The sequence below is a fragment of the Nyctibius grandis genome, chromosome Z (assembly GCF_013368605.1).
Source record: "Nyctibius grandis isolate bNycGra1 chromosome Z, bNycGra1.pri, whole genome shotgun sequence".
Lineage (NCBI taxonomy): Eukaryota > Metazoa > Chordata > Aves > Nyctibiiformes > Nyctibiidae > Nyctibius > Nyctibius grandis.
The window spans coordinates 96,571,540-96,599,442 of record NC_090695.1 but is presented as its reverse complement, the minus strand read 5'-3'; the positions used below and the strand labels follow the sequence as shown (position 1 = coordinate 96,599,442).

Sequence of the window (27,903 nt, the reverse complement as noted above, 5' to 3'; positions counted from 1 at the left end):
AAAACATTTCTGCTTTTAAAAGCTTCCTGTGAGTTATGCGCCATTCTGTCAAGACTTTAAGAGTTATTACACATGACATTTTTATATTTACTGTAGCAAAGCAAGAAATTAACCCCATTGCTTACAACTTTTCTGACAATTGTGGGTTTCAGTAATGATACACGTAACAAACAAAGAAGGCATACAAGCCAAACACACTTCTTGCCATAAGAATAAAACTTCCTCTTTGTCTAACAGGAGCTGAAGACAAGTTCTAGTCCCCTCACAGTGCCTACAAGAAAAACCATTACAAAACAATAAAATAAACTTTCCTTTTGTTTTCACAAGAGCTACACAGAACATTTGCCAATTCTTCTTCCAAAGACCGATTTGCCCAAAGCACCACAAACCATTCCCAAAGCAGCACATTCCCCCTTAAAAACATGCCTGAAAAATGGGCTGACATAGGAAAGACCTTTAACCCATACACACTAACTAGTCTTCATCAGAACAAGTGCATCCTCTAAAATTACACAGCAAGTCTTTCAGAGAAAATAAGACAGAACATTCACAGGGTCTCAAACAACAGTGCTTTCACTAGCGTGAAGCATAAAATGGACCTATAATGGACAAACTAGAAATTTTGCTTGTCTAGTTCCACTTATGATATGAAGACATCAGCATCTGATGACATTTATGTTCACCCAGCTGAGTATGTACAGGAACACTCTAATCCAACTAGCACACTACTGCCTAGGAACATTCAGAGAATGAAAGCAAATTCTCAATATGCTTGCACAGAACATGCTTTGATATCTAGTAAACTGAAGCTTACTATTTCCTCATACCTCAGTATAAAACAAATTAGTAATTCATTTTACTAGAGCAAAATAAGAAGTCTTTCACTAGAAAACTTTCATGCAAATTCGTAAATCTAAAGTTATGGAAATAAGACACAGGTGGTGAGAACTGCAGTTCACTCTTTAGAAAATTTAAGATTTAGACAGATATTCTGAGCCTTATAGACATACAAGTCAGCTTAGAAAAACTATTAAAGCAATAGGAGCACAAAATATCTTCCGGAAAAGGAGTTTGGGTTTCTCACACTAAAATGGGTCAGATGAATAAAAGCATCTTCAGAAAAAAAATCTGGGATATAAGCATTCTCCTGACAAAAATTTATTCCTTTATCCATTTAAAGAGTTGGCAAATTGCTGCAGTCCCACAGAATAATCACGACGTGTGTAGGAAGGTGGGGGATAGTTTCTTAGTGAAGAGATTCTGTCCTTTTACAAAGGATGTACAGCCAACTATTATGTTTTAACACTTCATGTTGCATTTGGAACGCTAACTTGCTTTGAAAAGTAAGTTCATTTTACTGGCCTCGCAAAGGAATACATTGGGAGGAGAGGTGCAGTGACATTGTTACTGCCTCTCAAGATCAGGGCACGTGAAATTCTAACTGCTGTTAATCAGGAGGGCTTGGGGAAGGGGTGGTTTCCAAGTACAGAAATTTGGAATCACCTAAATGAAATCAAGAAGCAAAGAAAAAGCCCTCCAACCTGCCCCCCCCCTCAAAGAAACAAAGAACACCCCCAAAACCCAACACAAACCAAAAATACATCACAATATATTCTTAATTTGGCACTTCACTAGTAAGACTTAGTTCTTGGAGCTGAGTTTAGAACATCTTGTCCATGTGTTAAGAAAAAAAAAAAATGCTGCCATAACAAACACTTGCCTTTTTGTAGAAACATGGAACTACAATGTTTCAGCTATTTGCTCCTTTCCCCCCACCTCCACTATACTACCAAGCACTTTGTTAATTATCTCAAGGCCAACCTTCCATTACGACAGAAAATAACATTTTAAGTTGGTTACATTTGACCTATCTCTAACTCAACCTACTCGAGTTTAAACTGAACGTCTGGTATAACATACAATCTTCCCATTTTCTGGTTGAAATCTCTATTCCTCCCATACTGTAGAGCTTCAAATATACACAGGCAGCAAGTTCAAGAAAGCAAGGACACCATTTCTCGATGGTTTCAGAGTGCTTCTGAGAAGCTGGGACAGCGATCCTTGGACAGGTTTAATACTGTAAAGGTCATAGTGGCTGTGAGGCACTTTCTGAATTTCCATCACTGATATCAGGACTGTTAAAGACACTACTTTTTTTTTTTTTTAAAACAAAGTTTCAGTTACAATGCTGAAACCTTCCTCTGAAAGTGTAGGATGACAATCTCGCAAGAGAAGTTCTCATTTCTTTCCTCTTTTTAGTTCGTTGACTACAGCTAAAGAGATCTCCTTCTCATGCTCTGATTTTTTTTTGCCCCCAGCCATACCCAACCACTCAACAATATTTTGTTGGGGTTTTTTTAATGTACCAAACAATAGCATTAAGTAAAAATCCATATATTCCTTCTCACAGATGCCTGTAAGCCATTAACAGATTACATGTCATGTACTAGTTGCCTTGTTCAGAAGGCCTAAACAGACAAATTTCTGAACTGAGATTTTTAAATCAAGTGTAGAGAAATTCATCCTGATGTTTTTAAACAGTCTATTCTGTACATTACTAAAAGAAGCGCTATTAGGAAAAGTTGGGGTTTTTTATTTAGTCACATGCAAAAGTTTTCCCTTTTTTAATAATTTAATTACAAATGCAGTTACCTGTGTCTTTTTGAGGTGTCATCATCAGGAGTTTTGACTTCAGGAAATTTACTTTGATTCTGGTCAGTCACAGTTTAATAAACATGAGGCAAACCTGTAAGTGAATGGAGTTGACATCCAGGCCCTAAATCTGTCCACTGACATTTGTGTAAAGAAAAAAACGTCTAGAGCCTCACTGCAATGCAATTATTTGAAGAGCAACATGGAGAACCATCAAATAGATTCAAATCTTCATCCTGACCCAGCTCAGACTGCTTGCCTACAATGAATATGAGAGCAGGAGAGCATTTATGTGCAGGTCAGATGCCACTCACCCTAGCAGCAAAGGGAGAAGCTTCTACTCACAGCAGCTTTAAACTACATGAATTCACTAGAATAAAAAAGTCTGTCCTTACTACTGTGAGAATAAATATCCAAACAGGGTTAAAGAGAGGTATTTTTGTTGCTGTTGTGGGGTTTTTTTTATTTAACTTCCAAGTAGCTGCTACATCTTATTAAAAAAAACTCCGCTGGCACCTAACAGCAGAGTGAGAAGTAGCCAGAGCTTTGTATTGACTGGTACTATATGAAAAATTTTCATACTCAGCAATAAAGCCAGAAAAGAGGCAAGCCTACATCTCTCATCCATGCTTATGATTGCACCGAGTGTGGCTCATGAAGCTGTAAACCAGGGCCAGGCACCAACAGTCAGGAGAAGAGCAAAAGGAAGAAGGGTGACAGTGAAAGGGGCTGGGGAGGTGAGGGGAGGTGTGCCAGAACCCACACTGCTGCTGTCACCCACACGGCCAGAGAGGCAGAAGCAGAGAGGCAGCACTACCCAAAAGAGCACTGAAGATGACGTAGCGCCAGCCTCGCAGCTAAGGCTCTGCATCTCTTGAGACTGAAGCCCACATTACAATAATGCATCTATTACAGGCATCAGCCACAGTAAGTCTGTCTTTGTCTACAGCTAAGGACACACGATCCAACCGCCTCGAAATCTGTGAGCAACCACAGAAGACAGAGGTATTCCTTTTCCCATTAGCAAATGTTTTCCCAACAAGAAAACATCTCATGTCACTCACAACTACAAAAACTGAGAGACAAGGGGAGCATAAGAACAAAAACATTTTTCATTTCCACGAATACGTGAATAACAATCTTGCAGTAACAATTCCAGTGTCACTGTTGTAGGCTTGTAAATAGTGATTCATGATTACTTTGAAATAGAATTTCTATTCCATGCTTCATCTTCTAACATTTATTCTGTCCATTCATAATTTGGACCAAACCAGAAAGACACATGGCTGAATTTCAGAGAGTTTGCATACTTGGAACTTTTATCAGCTTCAGAGGTAGCTGCAAGATTGCAGCAACCCTGCAAATTAACCCATCAGTAGACTCCAGCTAAGCGTGACATGTTGATGGCATGTATGATCTCCTACAGCAAAAGATATAAAGATTTGACAAGAACATTTTGTGCTGACCAGCCAGACCCTGCTCTCTTCACCTGTCTTTTGTATTTACAAGAGGAAGTGCTAAACCCTTAACTCAGTATAAAACACACCCTTCAACAAAGGCCCATCACTTAGTTTAGCACTATTTACATACCACCAGTATTAGTTCCACATCATCTTTTTTAGTAGGCTGCTTGATTACATAATGTTGCACATTGAAAACAAAAATTAGTAGATTATAGTGTTTGGTTTCATTTATGGACATTGTGTTTGGTTTGTCATTTAATGCAAAAACTGTTAGTTTAATTTAAAGCATGGATATAAAAATTAGTTAAGACAAAACAAATACAGACTGCAGCAGCCAGCTGGGCTCAATGGCCAGGAAAGCTTATTAGGCAAAGCACATGCTTCTAGCTAGAACACACCTCTGCATTCCAAAAAGAAATCCCAGCAGGACAGCAAGCTTTTGCAACACAGGGATAAGAAAAGCAAGCAGAAAAACTCCCAGGCTGTTAATTACAGTGAAGGCCTGTTTCATAACATCAGCAACAGATCTTGCTTCCTATTTTCTTTGCTCTTTAAAGGACAAAATAAAACAAAAACAAGGCACCTCCACTTTTGCCATTTTGCTAGCCAGGTTTTAAGGAGAAGCCTGTCTCTAGAAAAGCTTCACCTACCCTCTACTGTTCCAAAGGAAGGCGTTGGAAGGGCTGCAGAAGAAAGGGTGAAAATATAATTAAGTGCAGATAACATTACTTTCAGGACCTAAAAGACCTCCTCTTTCCTTGATAGCAAGCATGAAAGCAAACCCAGAGCCGTAAGTATTATACAATCCGGCTGTGTAAACACCAGTTTCTTTCTGAATTAATTAGGTTTCATAAAATTCTAATACCCCTATTAAAATATGAAAGATGGAAAGGAAGAAGACATTGCAGCCAAAGTGCTACCAATCCTGGTGAGATAAAAACCAAACCACCGTCATGCTACCAAATACGGCACATGCTGAGCCTCCTTTGAAGTACCTACAGGAGAGAGTGAAAAGTAAAAACAAAAAAACCCCAACCACAACACCACACACCAAAACAAACCAAAAACCATAACAACACAACACTTTCATGGGGTAAAGACTTATCTTACAAAGCAATTGGGAAGTTCTGAGAATAATTTCTGGTAGCTGGTTCCAAACAATTGTTAGCAACCTTTTGAAAGGAACACAGCTTTTACTTAAATGATTGAAAAGCTGAGGCTAACAACTTAAAAAAAAATCCTAAAACTATTTCAACTCTTGAAACTATTCAGAGTTCTGCAGAACACGAACCATCAAGACAGAACGCTTTCGACACAACGCCATTGTTTCATTCCATGATGCATCTTTTTGACAATACTTCAGAACGTATAATATGCACGTTGCTTCACATTCTCACAACAGAATGCTCTTAAATTAAAATACTGGAACTCAAGTTACAAGACAGCAAAGAAAAACGTTTAAAGGTGCCGAAGAACATCTTAAAACTATATCCAATACAAAAAATGCATATAAATCTCAGCGAAAGACAAAGACCTGATTTTAAAAAGAAATGCAAATGGATTCACCTTCAGCAGTTTTAACTACTGCCATTATAGAATCATAGAACGGTTTGGGTTGGAAGGGACCTTAAAGATCATCTAGTTCCAACCCCCTGCCACAGGCAGGGACACCTTCCTCTAGACCAGGTTGCTCCAAGCCCCATCCAACCTGGCCTTAAACACTGCCAGGGAGGGGGCAGCCACAGCTTCTCTGGGCAACCTGGGCCAGGGTCTCACCACCCTCACAGCAAAGAATTTCCTCCTAATATCTAATCTAAATCTCCCCTCTTTCAGTTTAAAACCATCCCCCCTCATCCTGTCACTATTTGCCCTTCTAAAAAGCCCCTCTCCCGCTTTTCTGTAGCCCCTTCAGGTACTGGAAGGCTGCTATGAGGTCTCCCCGGAGCCTTCTCTTCTCCAGGCTGAAGAGCCCCAGCTCTTACATACACATCAGATCAGCGGAACTATTCAAACACAATACTCTCACCTTTCAACCTACTAGCCGTTACGTCTGTGCCCTGTAAGCAAGAAAAAGTAACATGCTGCATAATACATAACATTTTCCACTTCTTTTTGGTGAAGACATTAAGATTTCTATTAAAGATTTAATTTTGTCCACTGCCAGAGAGCTAGAACAGTACTTTGATGTAGAAGACAATTTGCTTGTCAAAGTTAATGAATTACTCCAGTTATTCTTTGACTAATCACACAGAAATTAAGAATGCAGAGAAAAGGTTTTCTAAGAGAGGGAAAATTTTTCTGCAAGTTTGCAGTCAAGTTCAAGTGTTTCTCATCAGTACTGTGAATCCGTGCCCAGGCATTTCTTTCTCAGTAAGGAAATAACACTTGGAATTAAAGTGCCAAAAGATTTAATCAGAGGAGGATCTCCTAACATCCCGTTTCTGATAATCAAGTGATAGCAGTGGTAACTGATGATGGAAGTGGAGGAACAGTACTACCTACATGTGTTTAGCCCAAGATCTGCATTAGGACTCCCCAGTTCACCAATCCCAGGTAAAACTTATCTCCTAAGAAAAACGAAGAAAAGATTTATCAAATAGATTCATACTCCACATGACCCTCTGGACAAATGTTTTTGCACAGCAAACTCATCACTACAGTTTTGCTAGAGAAAATTCAAATGATGACACTAAAAAGAGACAGGAGAAAAAAATGCACGTAGTGGACAGGTCAGGAACGCTATGAAGAATGGGGGAAAACAGAACTCTAGTGAATGTGACAACTTCTTGGGTATCACTATTGTAGGCAACTCCTTTAGCACTTGGTACAAGGAACATGAAGTATATATAAATGCTGTTCTGTGCACTGTCCAACTACTAGAACATTTAAATATGCAAGCACTTAGTGCAGCTAAAAGTTAATTTCACCATTCACGTAAAGATTCATCCTCAGTTTTATGTAAGACATACAGCTCGTCCTCCAAACTGTTTCATGAAAACAAAGACAGTAACCCCTCAAATAACACCCATGATAACAAGTAAGCAGGAATAGCTATTTGTACATAACCCTTCAAATTCTGTAAACCAGCTCTGGTTTTGTATTTCAAGAAAAAAATAAATTATTTTCCTCTCTATATCTTGCAAAACAGAAGTATTGCAAATAAGATCCAAACTGTTTCAACCCACTTCATTCATGTCTTTTTTTCTCCACTGGCTCTTGGGAAACTTTGGCTTTTGAGAAGAATTGTCCCGTATATGAACATTCCTTGTCAAATGAAAATTCAACTTATGTATGTATATATACACACACAGATATATATGTTAAAAAAGTGAAACTGTTTACTTAGAAGAAGAAAAAGGGAATTTGAATTTCAATTTCCTGTAAAGATAGTTTCAGAAGGTAATTTATGTACTCTTAATATTGAGTACACCTTGAGCTCCAGGAAGCCACTGCAAATTTTCTATCCAAAAATAGTATCTGAACACTGGTATAGTTTGTATGATGGGAAAAGATCTGTTTTTTGTAGAGGCCTTGCTCTATTTATGTCTACTTATATTAATGCCATAGACATTCAGTAGTTAGCATCACACACTTGGACAGAAGCATATCGGTTTCTGTAAGAGCAGAGAGACCTTTAAAAAGAAGTAAGTGCGCAAGGAAAAACTACAAGACATTCATCAGTTACAGAGAGGGTTTTGGAACACAAAATTAGTTGCATGTGGCATTTCAGTAATAACCGTGCCTGTAAAAGATGCTTGAAAGGGAAGAACAGAGCCTGCTTATGCTTTACAGGGGATTGCCAGCAACTACTCATGCACATGCCGTTGATTCATTCAGACAGGACAGTCAGGACTACAGTGACTGTCACATTTGTCAAGCATAAAAAGACATCTTAGATTCTACCTGGCATTAGCAAATACTGTGCCCACAGTGAGTCCATTAATACTAATAATCAAGATAAGTAGTGTTTCATTTACCAAAAGAGCATCTGTACAGTAAAGCTGCAGACTGCTTTCAGAAAAAAAATTACTCAGATATAATTTACAGTTTATCTTATCAGAAGAGTTTAAGGGTACTTGGGTGGACATGCATTTCTGTGTAAAGCAGAACACAGAAGAGACAATCTCAGTTGTATAACAATCATGTGATTTAAATAATCTATTTGGAAAGCAAAAATCATAGATCTGAGGACTCCCAACTGAAAAAAGACACAGCTCAAGATTGGAACATGCACTGGTGGAACAAATTGCTTTTTAAGTCCTACAGCAAACATGACTGAGCTATTTGCAGACAGCAGTTGTGACAGAAATCAAATCATCTTTTTTGATCATCCAGAGATGGGAGTATCGCTGGCATCCAGAAAGCCAGACTGGTAGTCACTGACCTCGTAATTCTGTTTAACAGAATCTCACTTTAATGAGGCTGCCGCAAGTCAAACAAGCTACAAGAAAAGGAAGTCTCCTCTTTCCAGCTGAACTCCCATAGTCTGTCTAACGGTGAAGCAGAGCGTACTATTCCTCAGGACGCTTACTCGAGGACAGCAGAGCTTACTCAGAGCTGTGAAGGAAATACCTGCTTGAGTCTGAAAACTTAGCATTTTGGGACTTTAATTTTAAAAAATTAATTACCTACAGATGCACATACATCTACATAAAAAACAATTCAATGCAAGAAACTGCCTTACAGACAAGACAGAACAGTGCAAAAAGTTTAAAAAAGCACACGCTTCGAACACAGACTGCTAGCAAAACTAATACAATTAATGCTTTGTTTGTTGCTCATACATGAATTACAATTACAGTTTTATTGCTCTGTATTTTGTTCAACTGTACCCCAGTGTACCTTGGCACAAATCTACGCCTCAAAAATCAATGAAGTAATGAGAAAAGTTGTAGAAAATTAGTGCGTTGAGTAGTATTTCCATAATTTCTCCTAAGAAGTTATTAACAGACAGTAGATACCACGAGCAGTGCTTTTGAGGGACACAAGTATAAGAGTATACTCATATGGTTTTCCAATTTAAAAAAAGTTATCATTTCCACCTGGCTTCCCATCAGCCAATATAAGGTTACTTCACGTTCTCTCTAAAAACAAGAAATGGTGGTAGAATCAAGAACTCTTACATGCTCCTACAACATGAAAGTGACAGGTTCTTGTTTTTCAGACTGATAGAATAATGTTCTTTTGTTAAGTGGTTTCAAATTTTAATTTCAACACATGCATGCACCAATGGAGAAAGTTATGTTTAACATGCAACTACACGGACTTTGCACAGAATTTAAGCGTTTAAAAGAAAGACAAAAAAGCAAGGAGGTCCATCCACATGAAAAAGCTGTGTTCACACAAACAGGGAGGATAAGTCTACACAATAATTTCTGCTCACATTATAATGTCCTTCGGGGAAATGAAACTTGGCCAACAGTGTCTGCGCCAGGGCCTCACGTTAGCATCGTGTATGAGAGAACACATTGCTGGGATGGACAGAATCAGCTATACCACCAAAACCACTCTGCCAGAATCAAGCCAAAATCGTATTTCACCTTTGAGATACAGAGGGACAGCCACACCTGAACAGCACTCTGGCTTGTTCTATGCTGCTTGAGTAGCTAGTCACTAGAGTTACTTCCCTGGTGTATCCTCACTGCTTACCCCAGGGGTTTCCTGAACCATCCACATTATGACACTCTCTTCCCCCATCATCTCCCCACCCAAAACAAGAGGTTTTGCTTTCAACTTTTCTACCTTCCCTCACTTTGGATTAGATGTTGTATGGGCTTCCATCTCTCATTATTTTCAGTTTACTTACTTTCCATATGGAAATGGAAAAGCTTTTTTTTTTGTTGTGCTCAAAGGTAATAATTTATATCAAGTGGAAATAAGCAGAAGATTGAATTGCAGAGAAGCCTGAACAAGCCCGAGAACAGATGGCATGGCTTCTGTGTGTCTTGCCTTCCCTTCCGAAATTCAGTTCTCTTCCCCACATCGATGGTCTGATGGTATCCACAGCTTCCCCTTAAGCAGCAAATCCACTTGATGCAATCTCAAAAGTTACCACATTGCATTCCAACAGGGAAACACCATCAAAAGGTAGGAATCCACAAACTCTGCCCCAAAGCTGCAAATGACCGAGATCTGAAATCAATCAGTCCAAGCAAATAGATAAGCTTAATGCTTCTTGTGTCCCAACTGAACAATTGAATGTGGGAGGGGGGAACAGCTGCTTTGGACTTGAAGATCTGAAACTGCAGGCTCACTGGGAAAAAGAGAACTAGGGTATTTATCATCACTTGCTTTCCTTGTTCTTCCCCATACTACAGGAACATTAATGGTTTTCAGAAATTCTTAATTATTTATTGCTCCCAACATACTAACATTTCCTTTGGCAGATGAGGCATACTTTTTAGTATGCTCTTCCATTGATCTAGCTCATCCCTGTTTCCAAAACTCAGAGAGACTTACCAACACTTTCTGCTGGTTAGGGCATTAGCTGGTACACTAACAGCTCATTAAAGCTCCAGACCCCTCACCAAAGTTACCATAATAGCAGAAGTTTGTGCATGCTTGGCATTGCTAAACAAAAAAAAAAAAGAAACAAATTCTATTTGCTATTAAAAATAACCACACTGCAAGCTGAACTTTGGTCAGAACAGACAACTCATCGTGCAATTTGTTCTAAACAAATCTCTGTTCTAAACAAATCTCTGTTCCTGCACTCACGGAAATAGTACCAGTAATAAATTCAACACTTATACACGGCAAGACAGATTCAGCCTCAATCTATCGTTTACTCAGACAGGTCAGTGGAGGCCAGAAATACAACAGGGAACTCAACCTTTCTTTTGTCAGCTCCGAAGAGCTGCACAGGCGACCCCAGCAGCAGGATAAAGTTGTCTGGGCTCTTAAAGCCTCTGTATACAGAAAAATGAAAGGCTAATACATATGCACAAACCACAGTGTTGGGGTGGAGGTGACCAGGGAAAAGATTGGAGTGATAGAGAAAGTGAATTACTAAGTGTTTTACCTGAGCAAAAAAACAGAACTGCCTTGGCATACTTCACTTGAAAAACCAGTTAGGAGCTTGAAGCAAAACCAGGGGATTCTTAAGGGAAGTATTCCAACTGCAAATCAACAAGTAATCTCACATAGAGTAGAGCAAAAGTATTACACGAGATCCCATACAGATTTCTAAATCTGAGCTCTTGCTTTGTTTCTATGGTTACTAACGTGCAGTGTTTTGTGGACAAATACATGGTCTTTACGTTTTACAGCCAGATTAAAAAAGAATTTGAGAGTACTGCCTCAGACCTTCCTGAGAGTATCTCAAGTTGCTTAAAAGATATCCCTGCCAAGAAAAGAGGTGGTTTACTCAGGTCTACAAGAAGCCCTTCCTAGTTCTGTTTTTCACGATAGTGTTTCCTGTAATCTGGTAGTGCAAATAATTAAGACACAAAGAATAAAAAGTAGGGAAGGCTGCATGACACACATAATTTGGGTGATTCTAGAACAAATTTTCCTATGCCATGTTTTTGCCTGGACCTTGACCTACAGGAACACACTCATAATAACATAACTTCTATGGCAACTTCTCTTGAAATGTAAGAAAGGATGAAGTTATTGGTGACACAATGCCTAGCCACTGGACATTATAAGATTTATGCTGGAAATACACTGGGAAAAGTGTATTAGCAAGTTCATGCCTGAGTAAGTAATCAGTAAATCTCACTCCCCTGGTAATCAAACGCCACTGTGCACAAAATGGAGTTTTTTCAGAAGCTATGCATTAAATAACTGGCATTTTTTTACAGTACATATATGAAAGCAAATGTTAAGTTGTTCTGGGGGACCTCAGATCCTCTACCAAAAAAACACAAATTCTCCTCAACACCTCAGAGACAGAACAACTGTTGTTGCAGGGGCTTGTAGAAGCCTTACAGGGGGCAGGTGAGACCAAATAACAGTGGTGACCTGTGCTCTGGCTTACAGTATCATCTTCCAATGAGCCCAAATAACAAGGGGTTTATAGGTTACAGCCATAAGTTCCAGGAGCAGGATATGTATCCTTGAGCATTCACAGAGCAACATAGAATAAAAATTCCAAGTGAGATAAAATTACAACCACCTAACCTAGCTAAAGTAGTTGTAACTAAATCAAACAGCATCTTACAGGCCAGTGCCTAGCTATGTTGGCCATTAGTAAATGAGAGTTCACAAAGTTTGTTTCTTTTGAAAGATCATAAGGACACAGGCAGCAGGAGAAGCTACAGTTCTTCAGAACCAAGCCAATCTAGTCATTAGCACATGTTCTTAAAGAAAACATAAAACTTCCACTACTGCAGAGAACATAACTAAAACAGCAAGGGGGACACTGTTTAATTCCTTTTTTAATTCCCCTCACCCTACCTTAGAAGCCTTCCTTCATTTTTTAACCTGAACACAAAACAGAACTTCCCTAGAAGCAAAACCAGAAAAAATACCCATGATCAGAAGTTCCTCTACCTCTTTACTAGTGCTCCACAGGAATGTGTTTCACTATATAATAGTTTTCCTCCCTGAAGTCAGAACAGTCATAAAAAAGGGGGAGGGGAGGTTGATTGCACTAGTTCTACAGCATCTGGCTATGCAATAAGACTCTTGAAATAATTTTCTCTAACATAGCATATAGCCAACAAATCTGGCAAGAAGCAACTTTAAGCATGTGTTGCTGTGACAGTAATGAATTATCACCCCAGTCTGCAGCAAGATTAACACTTACAACCTTGGCATGAAGAGCAGTCTGCTCAGAGAGTGTGTCAGAAGTAGTGCTCCATGACTCGAAAGGGTGGGCTCACGTTAAGAAATTAAGAGCACAGAAACACAGACATTTGTCTAAACTGTAAACAAACAGATAATTTCTAAGGAGAAAAGCAGTGTACAGCCAAAGAAGTAGGAACACCAAGGGAAAGTCAAGGTATGGAAGGGAAAAAAAAAAGGAAAGCCAGTCATTGAAAACAAGGTACTGCCTACAATGGAGGACGTGCTCCAAAGAACAGTTACAGACCAGAAACAAAAATCAGAAAACAGCCCACCAGATTTCTCCTGCTTAATACAAAAACACTGAAGCATCCAGTCAAACCAATCCAACATGAAATAAGCTACTCTGAAAGCTATGGGCAAATTGTAGAAAAACAACCACCACTGAGTCCAACTGAGGATGTCACTCGTGTAAAGTTAAAGAGTTTGTGAAATCTTTTCTGTTTTCCAACACTGCATGCCATTACCTGTCAGTTAAATGCAGATTCAGAAACAGCTTTGGTGTCCTTGGAAGGTCAGAGACGACATTACATCAAACCCAACTCTACTACGGAGTCCTGTTTGGCAGATCCATGGCCATCCATTCCACTTTTCCAGCTAACTGACCACAAAGTGAAGAAACCTGAAAACAAAGTTCCTTACCACAAGTTTCTTAAAACAAAAACTGCAGAGGGAAGTGAAGAAAGCCATGAAGCCGAAGAAAACATGGTGGAATCTCCTTCATGCTTGAACACTCACCATATTTAGACCTTCTTTTGCTTTGCAGAATTGATAGGACTGTAAAGCAGGACTTCTGCTCTTTGATCTGGTTTGCTAGAAATTTTTCCATAGAGGCAGTCAGGAGATTCCACCAATCATCAGCTTCACCTCTAATGCAACTTCACTTTGCTCCATGAACCAGAAGAAACGTGCAACAGTAATACTGATAGAATTGATTTCACAGATTATGTGTTCTACTTACAAGATCTTAACTTGAAGGAAATACTTTAACAATTTAAGCAGTGTGACTTGAAGCATATGAATAGGTGAGGTTAAGGGATTCAGCACTGAGGAAAACCAGGACAAAAGGATATAATCTCTTTAAAAAAAAAAAAAAAGAAAAACAAATCTAATTCACTGTTAGTAGTAGCTGGATATAAAACTATGCTTAAAGTGACAGGAAAAGTCAAATGGGCGTCACAATCAGCATGGGTTTACATAGAACACAAATTTCTGTATGACAAAAGGAAAACTTTACAATTTCCTTGAAAAGCTTTAGTTCAAACACATACCTGTAAGTGGATATAACATACCTCCAAACTCTCAAATACGACAGCATGAGAGAGAATTAGAAGAACAATATGTGTTGAGAATTTTGTAAGGAAGTGATTACAATGAATCTACTATCCTGCTAGGAAATAAGCTCCAATTCCCGGAGACTAGAAGCTTCTCTATAAGCAAGAAGGTAACAAAAATGTTGTCTAGCAAAGAGGAGTAAACACTGAGTTGAAGCAGATCCTGTAACTGAAGTCAGTTTGGAAAAATCTACTTTGGAAAGAAATTAGGGAAGTGCAACGAAAGCTTTTTATTACTGGTTTGTAATGACGAAATGAATACTGTGTTGGCTGGGAAGACCAACCTTTATCCAAGGGGCATAGTTTAGTGTGAGGTGTGCACAGACTGGGCTCCGTCTTCCGGGGCAGAGTGCTAGCACTTAAGCTCCACTGAACTGCTCTGAAACACCAGTTAATTCATATTATTCACACAGATCGCACTTGCTGCTACCATCTATGGCTGATCACTCAAGGCAAAAAAAGCAAACAAAAAAAATCAATCCTAACAAAAACACACCACCCCCCGTCCCCTGTGAAATTACAAGGGGGTAAAGCAGAAAGTTCTGTTTTTAATTCCCACAGAGCAGCCTGTAAACTATTTCTCCCCATACCTTCTTCCCAGTACTTCATCACTTCAAGCTACTGTATCTTTCATGATAGACATGGCCTTAAACCACTGGTCTTTGCTAACAAAGACAAAATGCTGACTCCCAAATCTACATTAATGGCCTACTGGATCACAGAAATACCAGCATTCTGTCTTCAAGAGCAGAAAGAGATACTACTTGGGAGAGAAAATAAGAGCCACTGCTTTCTGTGGTCCATTCTCCTTCTAGTTGACTCCTCCAGCACAGAAAATCACTGGAGCAAGGAAGCTACACGGCACATCCTTGCTCGCCTATATATTTCCACTACTGTCCACATAGTTGTGAAGGTTGATAGAGGATTTTTTTTTTGTCTCAAAGAAACTAAGTTGTTCTTCTGAGGAAAAGAAAGGCCTTTTTACATACCATCATGTTGCGTTTATTAGCTTATTTAAATCAGATATTTGAAACATCTCAGGCTTATGCACCTCAGTTGGGTTTTTTCCCAGCTATCATTCAGCATATTGGGTTTTATCAACTATCTGTGCAGCAAACATCACTGGAGGAAAATCCAGGCTCGACAGCTATTTTGGGCTGCTGGATTAGAAGTGTTAGCTGCATTAATGAGGCAATGAGAACAAAGTCTTCTGTGGCAAGAGAGGGATGAAACACCAGGTAAGGTGGTGTATCTCAGCTCCTCCAGAAAATGTCTACTTTTTGAGCAGCCATCAGGTAATACAATTCTTCAAGGAGTTTCACACATTTACTGTCCTCATCTCCCCAAGATGGAGATTTTCAAACGCATGGTTTTTGTGGGGTACATCTCCTACAGATGAGGCTGTTCTGCTGCTGCTGGAAGACTGCTCTGACTAAGCTTGTTCTCGAATAGAAAAAGAAAAAGCATCAGCATTAACAAGCTTTTTTTCTTGTCTGGCTATCTTATAGAAACAGCATTTTTCAGTAGTTGGGGGGGAAAAAAAACAGGATAACATATCAGGGAACACCACACTTGCTCAATATTAAGACAGATTTTTTTCAATCTGATTATCTGTACAAGCTAGGGAATTAAACACTTCACAGACACAGAACAGAAGCATAAAACTAGGAAAAAAGAGATGCCAACACATGCAAAATGTTTCAAAAGCTCAATCCTGTATTATGCATCTCCTCAAAAAAAAAAAAAAGGACCTACAGACTCCCTAGCCCAGTCCTTTCCATGGCTGCACCAGTACAAGAGTAACTGAGTACCAGCACAACCACCTGCCCAAGGATGCTGCGATGGGGTCACATAGCTAGCTTCTCCTCGACCCTAAGAAGCATGTTAGGGTTTTACTGGTGTGCTGCTGTCTCTTGCTGTCTCCATCTGGCACACCAGTCCTGCAGGGCTACAGCCAGCTGGTACAGCTCAGAACAGCCTTGGGGCTGCTCTAGAGCACACAAGGGAGCAGGCCAGAGGAAAACCAGTACCATAAAGAGCTAATTTACAATTCCATTATCCCATCATTCTCAACTACATGCAGCATGAGCATGACCTAGGCACATGCCCCCTGACCAGATGCTTTAAACCAACAACAACAACAAAAAACTGAAACATCTTAACAGAGTTTGATTATAAAAGACGGAAATCTTAACTTGGAGACAGGCCTGTTTAAAGAGGGAAACAAGTGGCTCATAACTTGATTACTTAGAAAAACACTATTCATTTCATTAAATTAAATGTAATGTGAAAAGTGGATTTTCTGTAATAGCTGATCACAGATTACAGGCATTCTACACTCCCTGGTTCATTTATTTTTCACAAGGAAATTGGAGTAGAAGCAAATTATTTGCATACAGGAATAAGTTCTAATGACTGCAAACATAAGACAAGTTTCACGTATCAGGCTCAGCATACACTAGTACATCTGTGAAAGCATGCAATGCTTACAGGAGCAGGAACAATCACACAACTGGAGCAGAATCTGAGGTGTACCTTCATGGAACCTTTCAAATGAAGTCAGTATTAGCCACACTTTACAGAAGAAGCCATTAGTACATGGAGAACATTACAACACAGTCAGTCTGGCAGTGGCAAAGTCCAGAGGAAAGCAGCAGTTGCACACTGGCAGCAGTTGTTACTCAAACTGCCTCACACAGCCTCCGAGCATCACCCCTCAGGTCCTCTGCCATCGCCCAGGCACTCCTCCCCTCAAGCTACCAACGCTACAGCTGTTTGTTCAACCCTGCACTGACACGTAACATAGAGCCAATTGAGATGAAATATTATTAGTAGAAAAATAATCTTTTTCATCCGTATCTGTTCTTTCTGGTTCACAGCACAATCACACCAACACAATGCAGTGAATGGTACGACAGCAAGAGCATGCAGCCAAGAGCTGGTAATTCCTTAGACTGTTAAGGGAAGACACACTTGCAGCCACAGCCAAAGAGCTGGATTTCATGTTTCCCACTCACTAGTTTTTGGTGATAATGCAGAGAAAGGTCCAAATTTCACATCTCTTGCTCTCCTCTGGTAAATCAAATATTGCCCTGTCCTGTACCTGAGTGGCATTTTTGTCATCCAAACCATTTGCCAATTCCATCACATACTTGTGTCTCTCCAGTACCCCCAGATATAGCTAGTTTTTAAATTTTAATTCAAGCTTTTAAAATCTGTCAGATTTGCTAACTTGCCTTTTCCTCCTTAAAGCAATTTTCTTGTGTTCTTTTTTTCCACTACTTAAAACAACTTGTCTGCAAAAGAGCTTCAACCTACAGGTACAACGTGCTAACAGAATTAAATTGCTTCCTTTATAAAGAATTGCTATAATAAAGTAATTCTTCAGGTTACCGTTAAACTGGAGTTCTCTTTTTCTACAGTCAGACTTCTGCAATACACAGCCTAAGACAGACAAAAAACCCCACCTCTTACTGCCTGAAATCTTTCGTTAAGGGCCTGAAAACTTGCACTCCAATTATGAGATGTCCCTGTGACCTCAGACATACCCAGATCTCTCCCCTCAAGTTTCCTTCTCGTAAAATACTTAACCACATGGATGAAGATTTACTTAGCATTATAAAGCAATTTCTCTAATGCTCCATGTGTATTTTTTATTTTAAACTTGTCACTATTTCACAGATACACAGCGATATACTCCATATAATTATGAACTTTGGTGCCATTCCATTGCACTTTGCGACTGAGATATCTTCAATCAGCAAACAAGTGGTTGACAGTAACTCTTCTGCACGTGCAAGTCTGCATCAATTCAGATAACTGAATCAATGCAGAAGAATTATAAAGAGAGGCAGGAAAGAAATTAAATCTATTGGGGCAACACTAGAATTTAAACATCAAGAAAAGTTATAAGCAGCAGAATTACTGTGTGACAAAGAAACACATCACTAAGGGTAATAATATAAAATTATGCTGGACAAAGTGTAAGATCAATTTTGTCAGGGAACAGCCTCATAATGAGAGAAGAGAGCCTTATTCCTCTTTATGCACATAACTGCAATAACTCTTGAAACTATTTTCACTGCCTTCCTCATTCTGTTCTCCACATCACTGTTAAGACCATCCCACAACCAAAAACATAAAATGTAGTCACAAATTACCAAAGAATTGAGTGTTAGCCATTCAGGTAACCATATTCAATAATTACCTTTTGGGAGAGGATACTTGCTAAAAGAGCATGACAGAAGTCAGCAACGTACAGAAAACAAGATTATATGAGAATTTCACCCTGGTTACTAGCTGCCACACAGGACAGCGATCCTGTTTAAGAAGAAAACTGTGCAGTAACATGAGGAAAACGAAGCACAGCAAAGAAAAACATAAAGTCTTAAGACTAATTTTGCATTTGTCACTGGAGAGCACAGGGTCACAAAACCTCACCTAACACAAATGAGGTACTGAAATCAGTCAGCTATCTCAGCTGTCTTCACTTATGAAGTCATCATACATCTGCTGCGCAATAAATCTTCGCTTTATTTACCAAGTATATTCTAAAGAATGTCCCTTGAAGTCTGACTTGCATGCAATAACAAGCCTGAATGCACAGGACAGAAGCCCAGATTATAATTAGACAAACTTTGTGAAATAACATTAGGTGGTTCAAAGAAAAAAGGAGGGGAAGATTAACCTTAAAAACAAACAAACAAACAAAAACCAAACAAAAACACAACAGAAATTATGGGGGGAAGAAGGCAAAAATAAAGATTAGAGCTGCTGTTTTCTCTCCTTGTGCTGGCACACACTTCAAGTCTGTACTTCATGCAAAACAAAAGCCCTTTAAAGACAGAAGCAAAACATACCTAGAAAAGCCCTGGCAGTCAATTCAGTAAGATGAATCCAGACTCAAATCCTACCTAAAAAAGGCTGCTTGGATGCGTGAACTTCCGAGTGACAAGCAAGGCAATTGCCACAAATGGAACTTGGCATCACAACAGTGTTTGATACTCCATCGTTCCCATCACTTAACTATACTTGAGTACTACAAGGTCTTTCATGTGTTTAGGCAAAAATAAAGTTGTTACTAATGTTGTCATTTTTACTTTCTGGATTTATACATACTACTTTTTAAATTGTGGATTAACATATATATATATATGGATAATAACAACTTGGTTTAATCTACTAGGGCAAGACTTGCAACACAACTCCAGATTAAGATGCTAATGAAAAAAGAGATATTCTAATGACCTCTTAACTGAAATGTAGATTAATCATCTCTACAATTTAACTCTACATAAATACAACTAACTGAATTTATGACTAGTTATATTTTTACATCTTAGATGTATGTGCAGAAGAGCTCGACTGTGTGTGCAAACCAACTGCCAGACTGCAAAACCAGCATGGTGTAAGAACAAGACCATGCAAACCTAGTCCAGCCCAGGTTCTCTTTTCAGAGTTATTACTAAGGTAGTGTCACATTTAGTGAGCTGCTTCTCACTACTTCTTTTAATATGAGGATATTCAATGTATTTGGCATGTTTAATGTCAGAATTTGTTACTGGACATCAGAACTTCCACTGGCCCCAATATTTATGCTAAAAAGACACTACATTTTAAGTGTGTTGAAAACCTCTTTTATTACCACATCTACTTTCTTCTTTTTTTTTTTTTTTTTTTTTTTTTGAGTTTCACCTTGTCTAACACCCAATTTTTTAATTCAATGACAAATTTAGCACACTGTAGACCTTCACAGAAATATTTCCTGGGGATATGCTGACATCACCAGTGATACTATGCAAAAGGTAGACAAAAGCAGCCATGTTAATTTCAAGCTCCATTAAACACAGGAAAAGAAGAAGGAGAAGGGGAAAAGTTATCTTTACCAACTTGGAAAAGCAGCAGAGACAGAAAAAAAACCAAGAATTTTAAGTTACTGTTACATATAACTGAGGGGGTTTAAAGAAAAACCTTGAGTAACATTCTACCTAAGTATAGAACTGAAAAAAAAGTCAAGTATTTGCTGTATTTCACACACAAAAGAATGCAACAATACAGACGCTTCCTGCTAATCAGTTACCAACTGATAAAGTGAATCTCAGGTTACTTTGAGCCAACTGGTGTCTGGTAACAGTTCACTTTACTGATTGTCAAATAGGTCTTGAAATAGATAAAATGAGTCTTTTTCTTAAATGAGAGATATCAACATGGTGGAGGCTGTTCTAGCACTACAGTAAACCACAGATCGTTCTGGAGTTGCTACATAAGTTGCATGTCTTTTGAACCAAACAGAACGCAGGTTAATTTTGCAACAACTCTTTACAACAGTGATTATATTACTAGCTACTGCAGCAAAGTTCTTCTCTTGAATTAAGCAGAGTGTACATAAAGGACTGCCAAATCAGTATGTAAAATAATACAACTACCAAGACAGAGCTTTCATCCAGTCAGAACAGATCTATCTGCTTCTAGAACTGCTTCTGCTAAGAAAAGGTTCCCAATTCAGGCCTCTCGGATAACATATGGCTCTCCCTACGCTCCATCACTGCTTGCTGACAACACAGTCCAGGGTAACATAATAAACTGTAATGTCATCGTAGCATTTCACTCACTTAGCTCCACTGCCCATTAACAAGAGACTGGAGATAGCTGCTCTAGGCAGCTCTTTCTGTCCAAGTCTACAAAGGCTCTAACAACAACTCTTTGCAGGGTTTAAAAAAAAAAAAAAATTACTTTAAAAAAATATAGTTATAGTAAATCCAGCAAAATGCATACAGGTCACCTTCATATTGCCTTTCTTGTGATGCCACTGTAATTGATATATAAGGAAGAGTATATATGTATCTCCTCACCTTAGATGATGCTACAGACACATTATAAATACTCGGAGAACCATGGGAATACAAGAACTAAAAAACCCAAGCCCAACCTTTTCAAGTAGCTACCAGCCAAATGAAACTAAAAGGTACAGCCAAGAAAAAAGTCCTACATCTACCAGGAAAAAGACATCAAGAAACCACCGTTCCAAGTCAATTGCACATAAACAGGAAAAACTGCAGGTGCTAGGTTTAATGTGAGAAGCACAAGCTTTTAAACCTAGTGAATCTTCCTCTGGTTTAAAACAGATCAGCCACCACAGCCACCGCTGGGAATCAAACTAACAGTTGCAACAGCATTTGCTACAGAGCAGGATCCCCAGAGCATGTCCCAAAGGAAAACAGACTTTTTTTTGCTCAGATCAAGTCGTAAGGCAGGAGAAGGGGAGTCAGCAATTCACAAGCAGGCTATTTCCACTATCAGTCAGTAGCATTTACCCGCTGATTTGTTACTCCAGTTACTAAGACAGAAAATCCTCAAATGAAAGAAGGAGGGTAGAAGGTTGGAAACTGATTTGCAGCTCCAGTTTCACGTTAACGCTACAGATTAAGGCCTGAAACAAAAATAAGAATACCAGCTAACCTTTGTTTGGGGTTTAAAGCTTTGACGGCTTAAAATAAAGCTCAACAGATAGTCCAGCAAATCAAACAAAGCCATTCCTCTCTGCTCACCTTCTCACTACTAGCTGCCATTCTAGTTCGAAAGCTTTCAACATCAAGCAAATAAGATAGTTGACTGCAGACAAAATTAAAGAGATGCTACAATTGCTCCCGACAAACAGCCTGGCTACCAGCAAACCTTGAGTACTGATAAGACTACAGAAAACAAGAAGCCTCCTTGTCCAGCATGTCCCTATTTTTTTCCTTTGTCAGCCTGTGCAGATCCATCTTCTTTCTCTGCAACATGGAACAAACAAAAGTATGAGGAAAACTGCATTTATTGTGCTCGTTTGTCTCTCCATCCATACTGAAAAAACAGAGAAAGAAATGATTCCAATACAACCACTACTCATGAGTCAGCTTCAGTGACAGAAGTCTGTGTAATCTTTAAATCAGACCGTAAGTGCTGACCTGAGAGAGAGATATGAGCAAGTCTTTGGGTAAGTCCTGATGGTTCAGATCCCACAACTCAAGAACTGCTATTCACCACAGCAGCGCTCATGGCACAAGACTAATTCCTAAACTTTGGCCCAGAAACCAACGATTTATATAAAAAAACATGGCAGGGGATACAAAATAGGGATTAACACCACTAGGAAGATGATGGCCTTGTATTATAATTATTCTTCGGTGCCAAAGACATAAGCTCAGGGGAGCATTTTCAATCTGCCTTGCCCACATATGCAAGGCTCAGCTGTGTATGGAGCTAAAAATCTCATGTCTGGATACCTCTCACACCAAGATGGTGTCTTCACACCAAGAGGAAAGAGAACATTACCTTCAGCAGGTCTAAACACCTTTCTACTCCTCAGAGGTTAAGAACTAAGGAAGATTGTTCTGTTAGGAAACTGGAGACCTCCTGAACAATGAAGCTTGCCGTTGATTTTGACACTTCTTATGGGCTTTCAGGGAGAAGGCAGTCCCCACAACACATGGCAAAGAACATCCTTCCTGAGTGAATCAGACAGTTCACAGAGGCAGCCAAAGCGGAGTACGCAGCTGAAAAAGAGACACACTTCTTCAATCAGGGACGAGTCTTTCAAATTCTCCACAGGATTTGTAATCCAAAAGTTTGGTGCATATGCTAAAAACGTCAAAGAAAAACAAGCTAAAATTTCCTGATTAATCTAAACAATCAAAACACCGAGCCTGAGAAGGCGGCACAGCCTGGTAAGGTTCCTTGCCCATCTGTTACAGTACAAAGCAAATCGCCTAAGCAACACTTCCCCGTTCCTGGACAGGTATATGGGGCAAGGCTGTAAGGGAGACAGCAAGGGAGCAAGCATGCCTCAACAGGCATGCAATGAGAAGTTCCACCATTAGCTTACCCTGTGACTACAAGGTCATTTCAGCAAGAATTTAACACGTTGATTTAGACTGTGAACCACAATACTTGCTAATGAAAACATGACACGGCATTTATTTGCTAAGATATTATTAAGCTTTTTCTACTTTGAAAGTTAGGAAATGAACCAAGTCATTTCAGTTTTAAGTGTATCTATGAATCAATTATCTGTCGAATATTAGAAGGAATGAAGGACTGAAGTTGTAAGTATATGGAGAGAAGGATACCTACGGAAAGGTCATCACCTATAAAACAAAATGTTTCTTCATATCTGAAAGCATCCATCAGCCTGGAGGGTCCATCTAAAGCGAGAATAATGGAAAAAACAACAGAAGCTCTCAAACAGGAAGAAATATGCTAGAATGCACCCGCTGTCAATGCCAGTGTACAACCCCTGACAGGCAATTATTCTTTGATCTATTGGCAGAAGCACAGAACAAACATTCTGAAATTCCAGATAGGACCTTGTGCATATCATGACTGTGGTCATGATGAGCAGTTTACTTTTATTATCAAGAACCTTTTCAGAGCAGTGATAACAAGAACCATTCAGAACGAGAAAGACAGTTTTCCTCCAAGGCATACAGTCCAGTAAGACAGAATTTAATTGTAAATTCAGCTGCAATTCAAGCACTGAAACCATTACTTACCAATTCCTAGACACAAAGATGCATCTACATGTCTAACTGCTCACTGATGGGGCCCAAAAATTACATTCAGCACTGCAAAACAGATTTTTCTCATCTGTAGTTCTAAAGGAATAAGCAAAGGGTTTCAAGTGTGACCCTACAGAAAAATGGGAAAAGCTGGCACGAAGGGCTGGCAGTTAAGCCTTGACATCCTCTGTCTGCTCCTTAATTCCTGAATGGGAAGTAGAGGTGTTGAATTTAATTAAGTAACACTGTATAAGAGGTCCTTAAGTGGGAGGTAATTTCCACATCAAAATAGTCAAGGTAAAGTCCATGACCTACAGAATCATAAGCTTAGAATCTGTTTCATAACCTGATGGCAAACTATCACAAATTAAAAATCAAGAGTTACAGGTCAAAGTCCTAAAGCCAAAACGGTCGACCCTAATTTTGTGCCACTGAACATACAACTTAAGCCCTGAAATCTAGTTCCAACTTTTAACCACAATTATCACAATTCCAAGAGCCATTCTTCAGATTCCTTCCTCCGCCCCTTTTCCTGTTCCACTCTTCAAATAGCGTGACAGACAGGTTTTGTCTTCACTTGGGCTTTACCATCGGCAAAGCATTGACACTACGGCAAAGCCTTTTCCTGGAACAGCACGTACTACGACCACTGCGCTTTACTACTTTGGCCAAGATGCAGTGAGGTGAGGCAAGCTACAGCCTTCGTGTAGATACAATAACGTGCCATGGTGACAGCTCAAACCCCAGTGTAGATGCTTCAGAAGAAAACACGCTCCTAAAACCTTCACCAGAATTCCAGTATCTGTGAAGATATGCACATAATTACCTCTCACTTCTGACGGAGAATTCAAACACACATTCAGAAGACAGCCTTCCAACCACAAACCGTGCTTTACAGCTATTCTATTCAAAACTCTGGGTGTAAAGCATACTGAACCGAGAGCTGATGCTCATAAAAGCTTATTCACACAAAAGCTACGTATTAAAAATGACGAGCAAACAGCAAGCAGCGTTAAAATGGTCTTCCAAAGCATAATGCAGTAGGCAGTGTGAGTGGAGCAGGAGGAACGGACCCTTTCTGCCCCCTGCAGTTCCCATCGCCATCCAGATTTTTAAGACAGCCTTAGGAGGGACAGGACGGTACCATTTACTTCTGGCTCCCACCAGACAGCCAAGACATTTTTCACATACAGCTAAGTTCATCTGACTAACAGATAAACTGACCAACGCTTCCCATTAACGATCAACTACGTACGTCGAATGTTTTCTGTGATGCATGAGTGATGAGGTTGTCCTTGATTTTGCAACAGAAAAGACAATCACCTTCTACCAAACCTTTAATTTGACCTCATCATTTTGATTAGGATTAAGAAATAGGTACTCTTAAGCAGCCAGAGCTATGCTCCTAAAATATATATATACATACATATGTGTATATAAAATATTAAAGGACAAAGGATTGTTTTCTAGTTATTAGACTATAAACATGCCTCCAAACAGAAAACACCATTTATCATATTTTTCATGTAAAACTGTAAGGCATACACATGGACAGAGAACTTCAGTAAAGAAAAATTCCATGGAAGAAGGTCTCATGTCCATATGCAGAAGAGGTAAATACCGTAACTGTCGTTTACATACTCTCTTCAATCTTTATGAACATAGATCAGGAATTGAACCCCAAATTCAGCTAGCCAAAATGCTTCCCTATATGTGATCATGTACTCCCACATATTTCAGGTTGGCTGAATTCAGGAATCCAACTATTTTCAGACTGGTAATCTGCTCAAAAAAGAAAGGGGGGGAAAGCATTTTTAGCATAGATTTGGGAAACTGACGTTTTCCACGAGATGATGGATAATTTTGAAACAATCCTGTTCTGCTTTATGAGCCTGGCTATGCAAAGAGGAAGTGAGAGCAGATTGATTACAATGGAATATTATCTATTTCCAGCTGTTTCTTCAAGCACTGATGAACACATCACTACCATTAGATTTCAGAAGAAAAAACCCAAACTGTTGCAGCATACAAATGGTATGCAGGTTACAAAAGATGCTCCGCACTGGGGGGGGGGGGAAAAAAAGCTGAAGAGTTAATTTTGCTAATGAAATTTTATTTTCATTTTTCCACGTAACCATTTATATTTGTCTGAGACACCTCCTTACCTTGTCATTTTTTTCTTCCACAACACATATATAATTTTTTCTCCATTTAAGCTCTAAGTACCATGTATTAAATACCAATTTGTATTTTGACACACTAAAGGCTAAATAAAACCAGATTTTGACAAATATACTCCATAATATTGACTTGTGGGGGTTTATAAATACTGAAAACAAGTTTGACTATATTTTGCAGAGCTATCAAGTAATTAAATACATTTAAAATGTTTCTTCTCAGAATCCATTTTTTTCCTAAGTAAAAAACTGGAAAATTGGATTGTCCTGAGAACATAAACTGAACACAGAAAAATGGTTAGCCGCCTCATACCTGAAGTACATCTTTCACACTCTAGTTCTATTATCTGAGCAGCTTAATGCAAAGCAACTTAGATTAGAAAGTTTTCAATGGGTTGCTTGAACATCAGCACAATCTGTGGTGTCCCAAACCCCAAGTTTTGCTACGTGTAGCCGCTGCGCTCCCCTCCTCAGCCATGAATACGACGACTGATAGAAATTTGCCAAGTCACTTTGAAGTAAAAACTAGTTGATCCTAGGAAAACAGTAATTGCATAGTTAAGAGAGAAGCCCTCCAGAAACACGCATGTGGACAGGGATGTAATTTTGGAAGATACAGGGGGAAAAGTGCTCTTCCCCTCGCGTTGTGTGTCACGAACAGGGTTTTTTCCCGTGTTTGCCTGCGCAGGGCATGCCCCAAGCACCAACACGCTCCCACAGCAAACTCCCCTCTCCCCTTCCGCGTACCCCAGACTGACTCAGTTCCTTCCCCCCGCCCCACTACAGCAGGAACCCGCTTTTCCAAGTGGATTATCACAACGAGCAGCTTTTTTCTTCTTTTAAGGAAAATAAATAAATAAACAAACCCACCAGTCCCCTCCCCCAGGACCCGCAGACACGCTCCCAGCCGTTGTGCCTCCCCGCTTCCCCCGCCGTGCTCCGGGTGGCCCCGCCGCAGCCCCCCGGGGCTCGGGGCTCCCCGGCGGCACAAAGCTCCGCCGCAGGGCCGGACGTGCCCCTTGCCCCGGGCCTCCCCTCCCCCGCCGCCGCCGCCGCCGTATTCCGGGAAACCCTCGCTGCCTCCCGCACCTCCGGGAGGAGGCGGCGGCGCTGCGGAACAGCCCCGCTGCGGAAAGCCGTCCCCGCCGCCGGGGCAGGTGGCAGGCAGGGAGGCCCCTGCCTCCTCCATCCCGGTGACGGGCCCAGCTGTACCACCCCCCGCCCCAGAGGCCGGAGACACTGACTGCTGCCTCCTGCCTCCCTGCCCCCAGGACCGCCTGCCGCAGCCCGGGCCCCTTCCCCGCCAGCGGCGCGGTGCCGGGGCCGGGGGAGCCTCGGGCCCACCTGTCCCGTGGGGAGGGAAGGAGGGAGGGAGGGCGGGGGAGCCGTCCCCTCCCCACGCCCGCGGGCAGGCCGAGGCGGCGGAGTGCGTGTGAGCGGCAGAGGGAGGGAGGGCGGGTGGGTCGGCGGAGGGAGGGAGAGAGGGAGGGGAAGGGACGGGAGGGGAAGGGGGGTGGGTGCGGGCCGCCCCCGGTACCTTGCGCTTCCTGGTCTCGGCCGAGCCGCTCCACACGAAGCACTGGTAAATCGCCCGCAGGTTCTGCTTCCAGTTCTCCACCTTGAAGCCGGTCACATGGCAGCACCCGGCCGCCGGCGGACTCATGTCAGACGCCCCCACATCAATCCGCCCGCAGACGGGCCGGGCCGGCGGGCAGCGAGCCGGCCCCTTCCCCCGCTCCCCGGCAACCGCACGGACGCGGACGCGGGCACGGGCCGGGGCGGCCGCGCGCCCGCCCGCGCGCCCCCCCCACCCCCCCGCCGCGCGCCCGCCCTCAGGGGCTGCGGCCCCTCACGCCGCCGCCTGCCGCGCGGCCTCCGCCGCCCCCGCGGGCTGCTGTGGCGGCGCGGGGAGCGGCTGGCACATAGAGCCGGGGCTCCGCGCCGCCACGGC

The 27,903-nt window shown here is 40.8% G+C and overlaps 1 protein-coding gene across 1 annotated transcript in view; it reads right to left on the bottom strand.

Annotated features, from left to right (window-relative positions):
• The window catches only part of USP22 (ubiquitin specific peptidase 22), a 98,099-nt gene extending 70,411 nt beyond the window's left edge, over nucleotides 1-27,688 (bottom strand). The window contains exon 1 of the mRNA XM_068422701.1: nucleotides 27,490-27,688. Coding sequence (XP_068278802.1) covers nucleotides 27,490-27,615 — 126 coding nt within the window. The 5' untranslated portion in view covers nucleotides 27,616-27,688. The remainder of the gene's footprint in view (nucleotides 1-27,489) is intronic.
• Nucleotides 27,689-27,903: the final 215 nt, after the last annotated feature.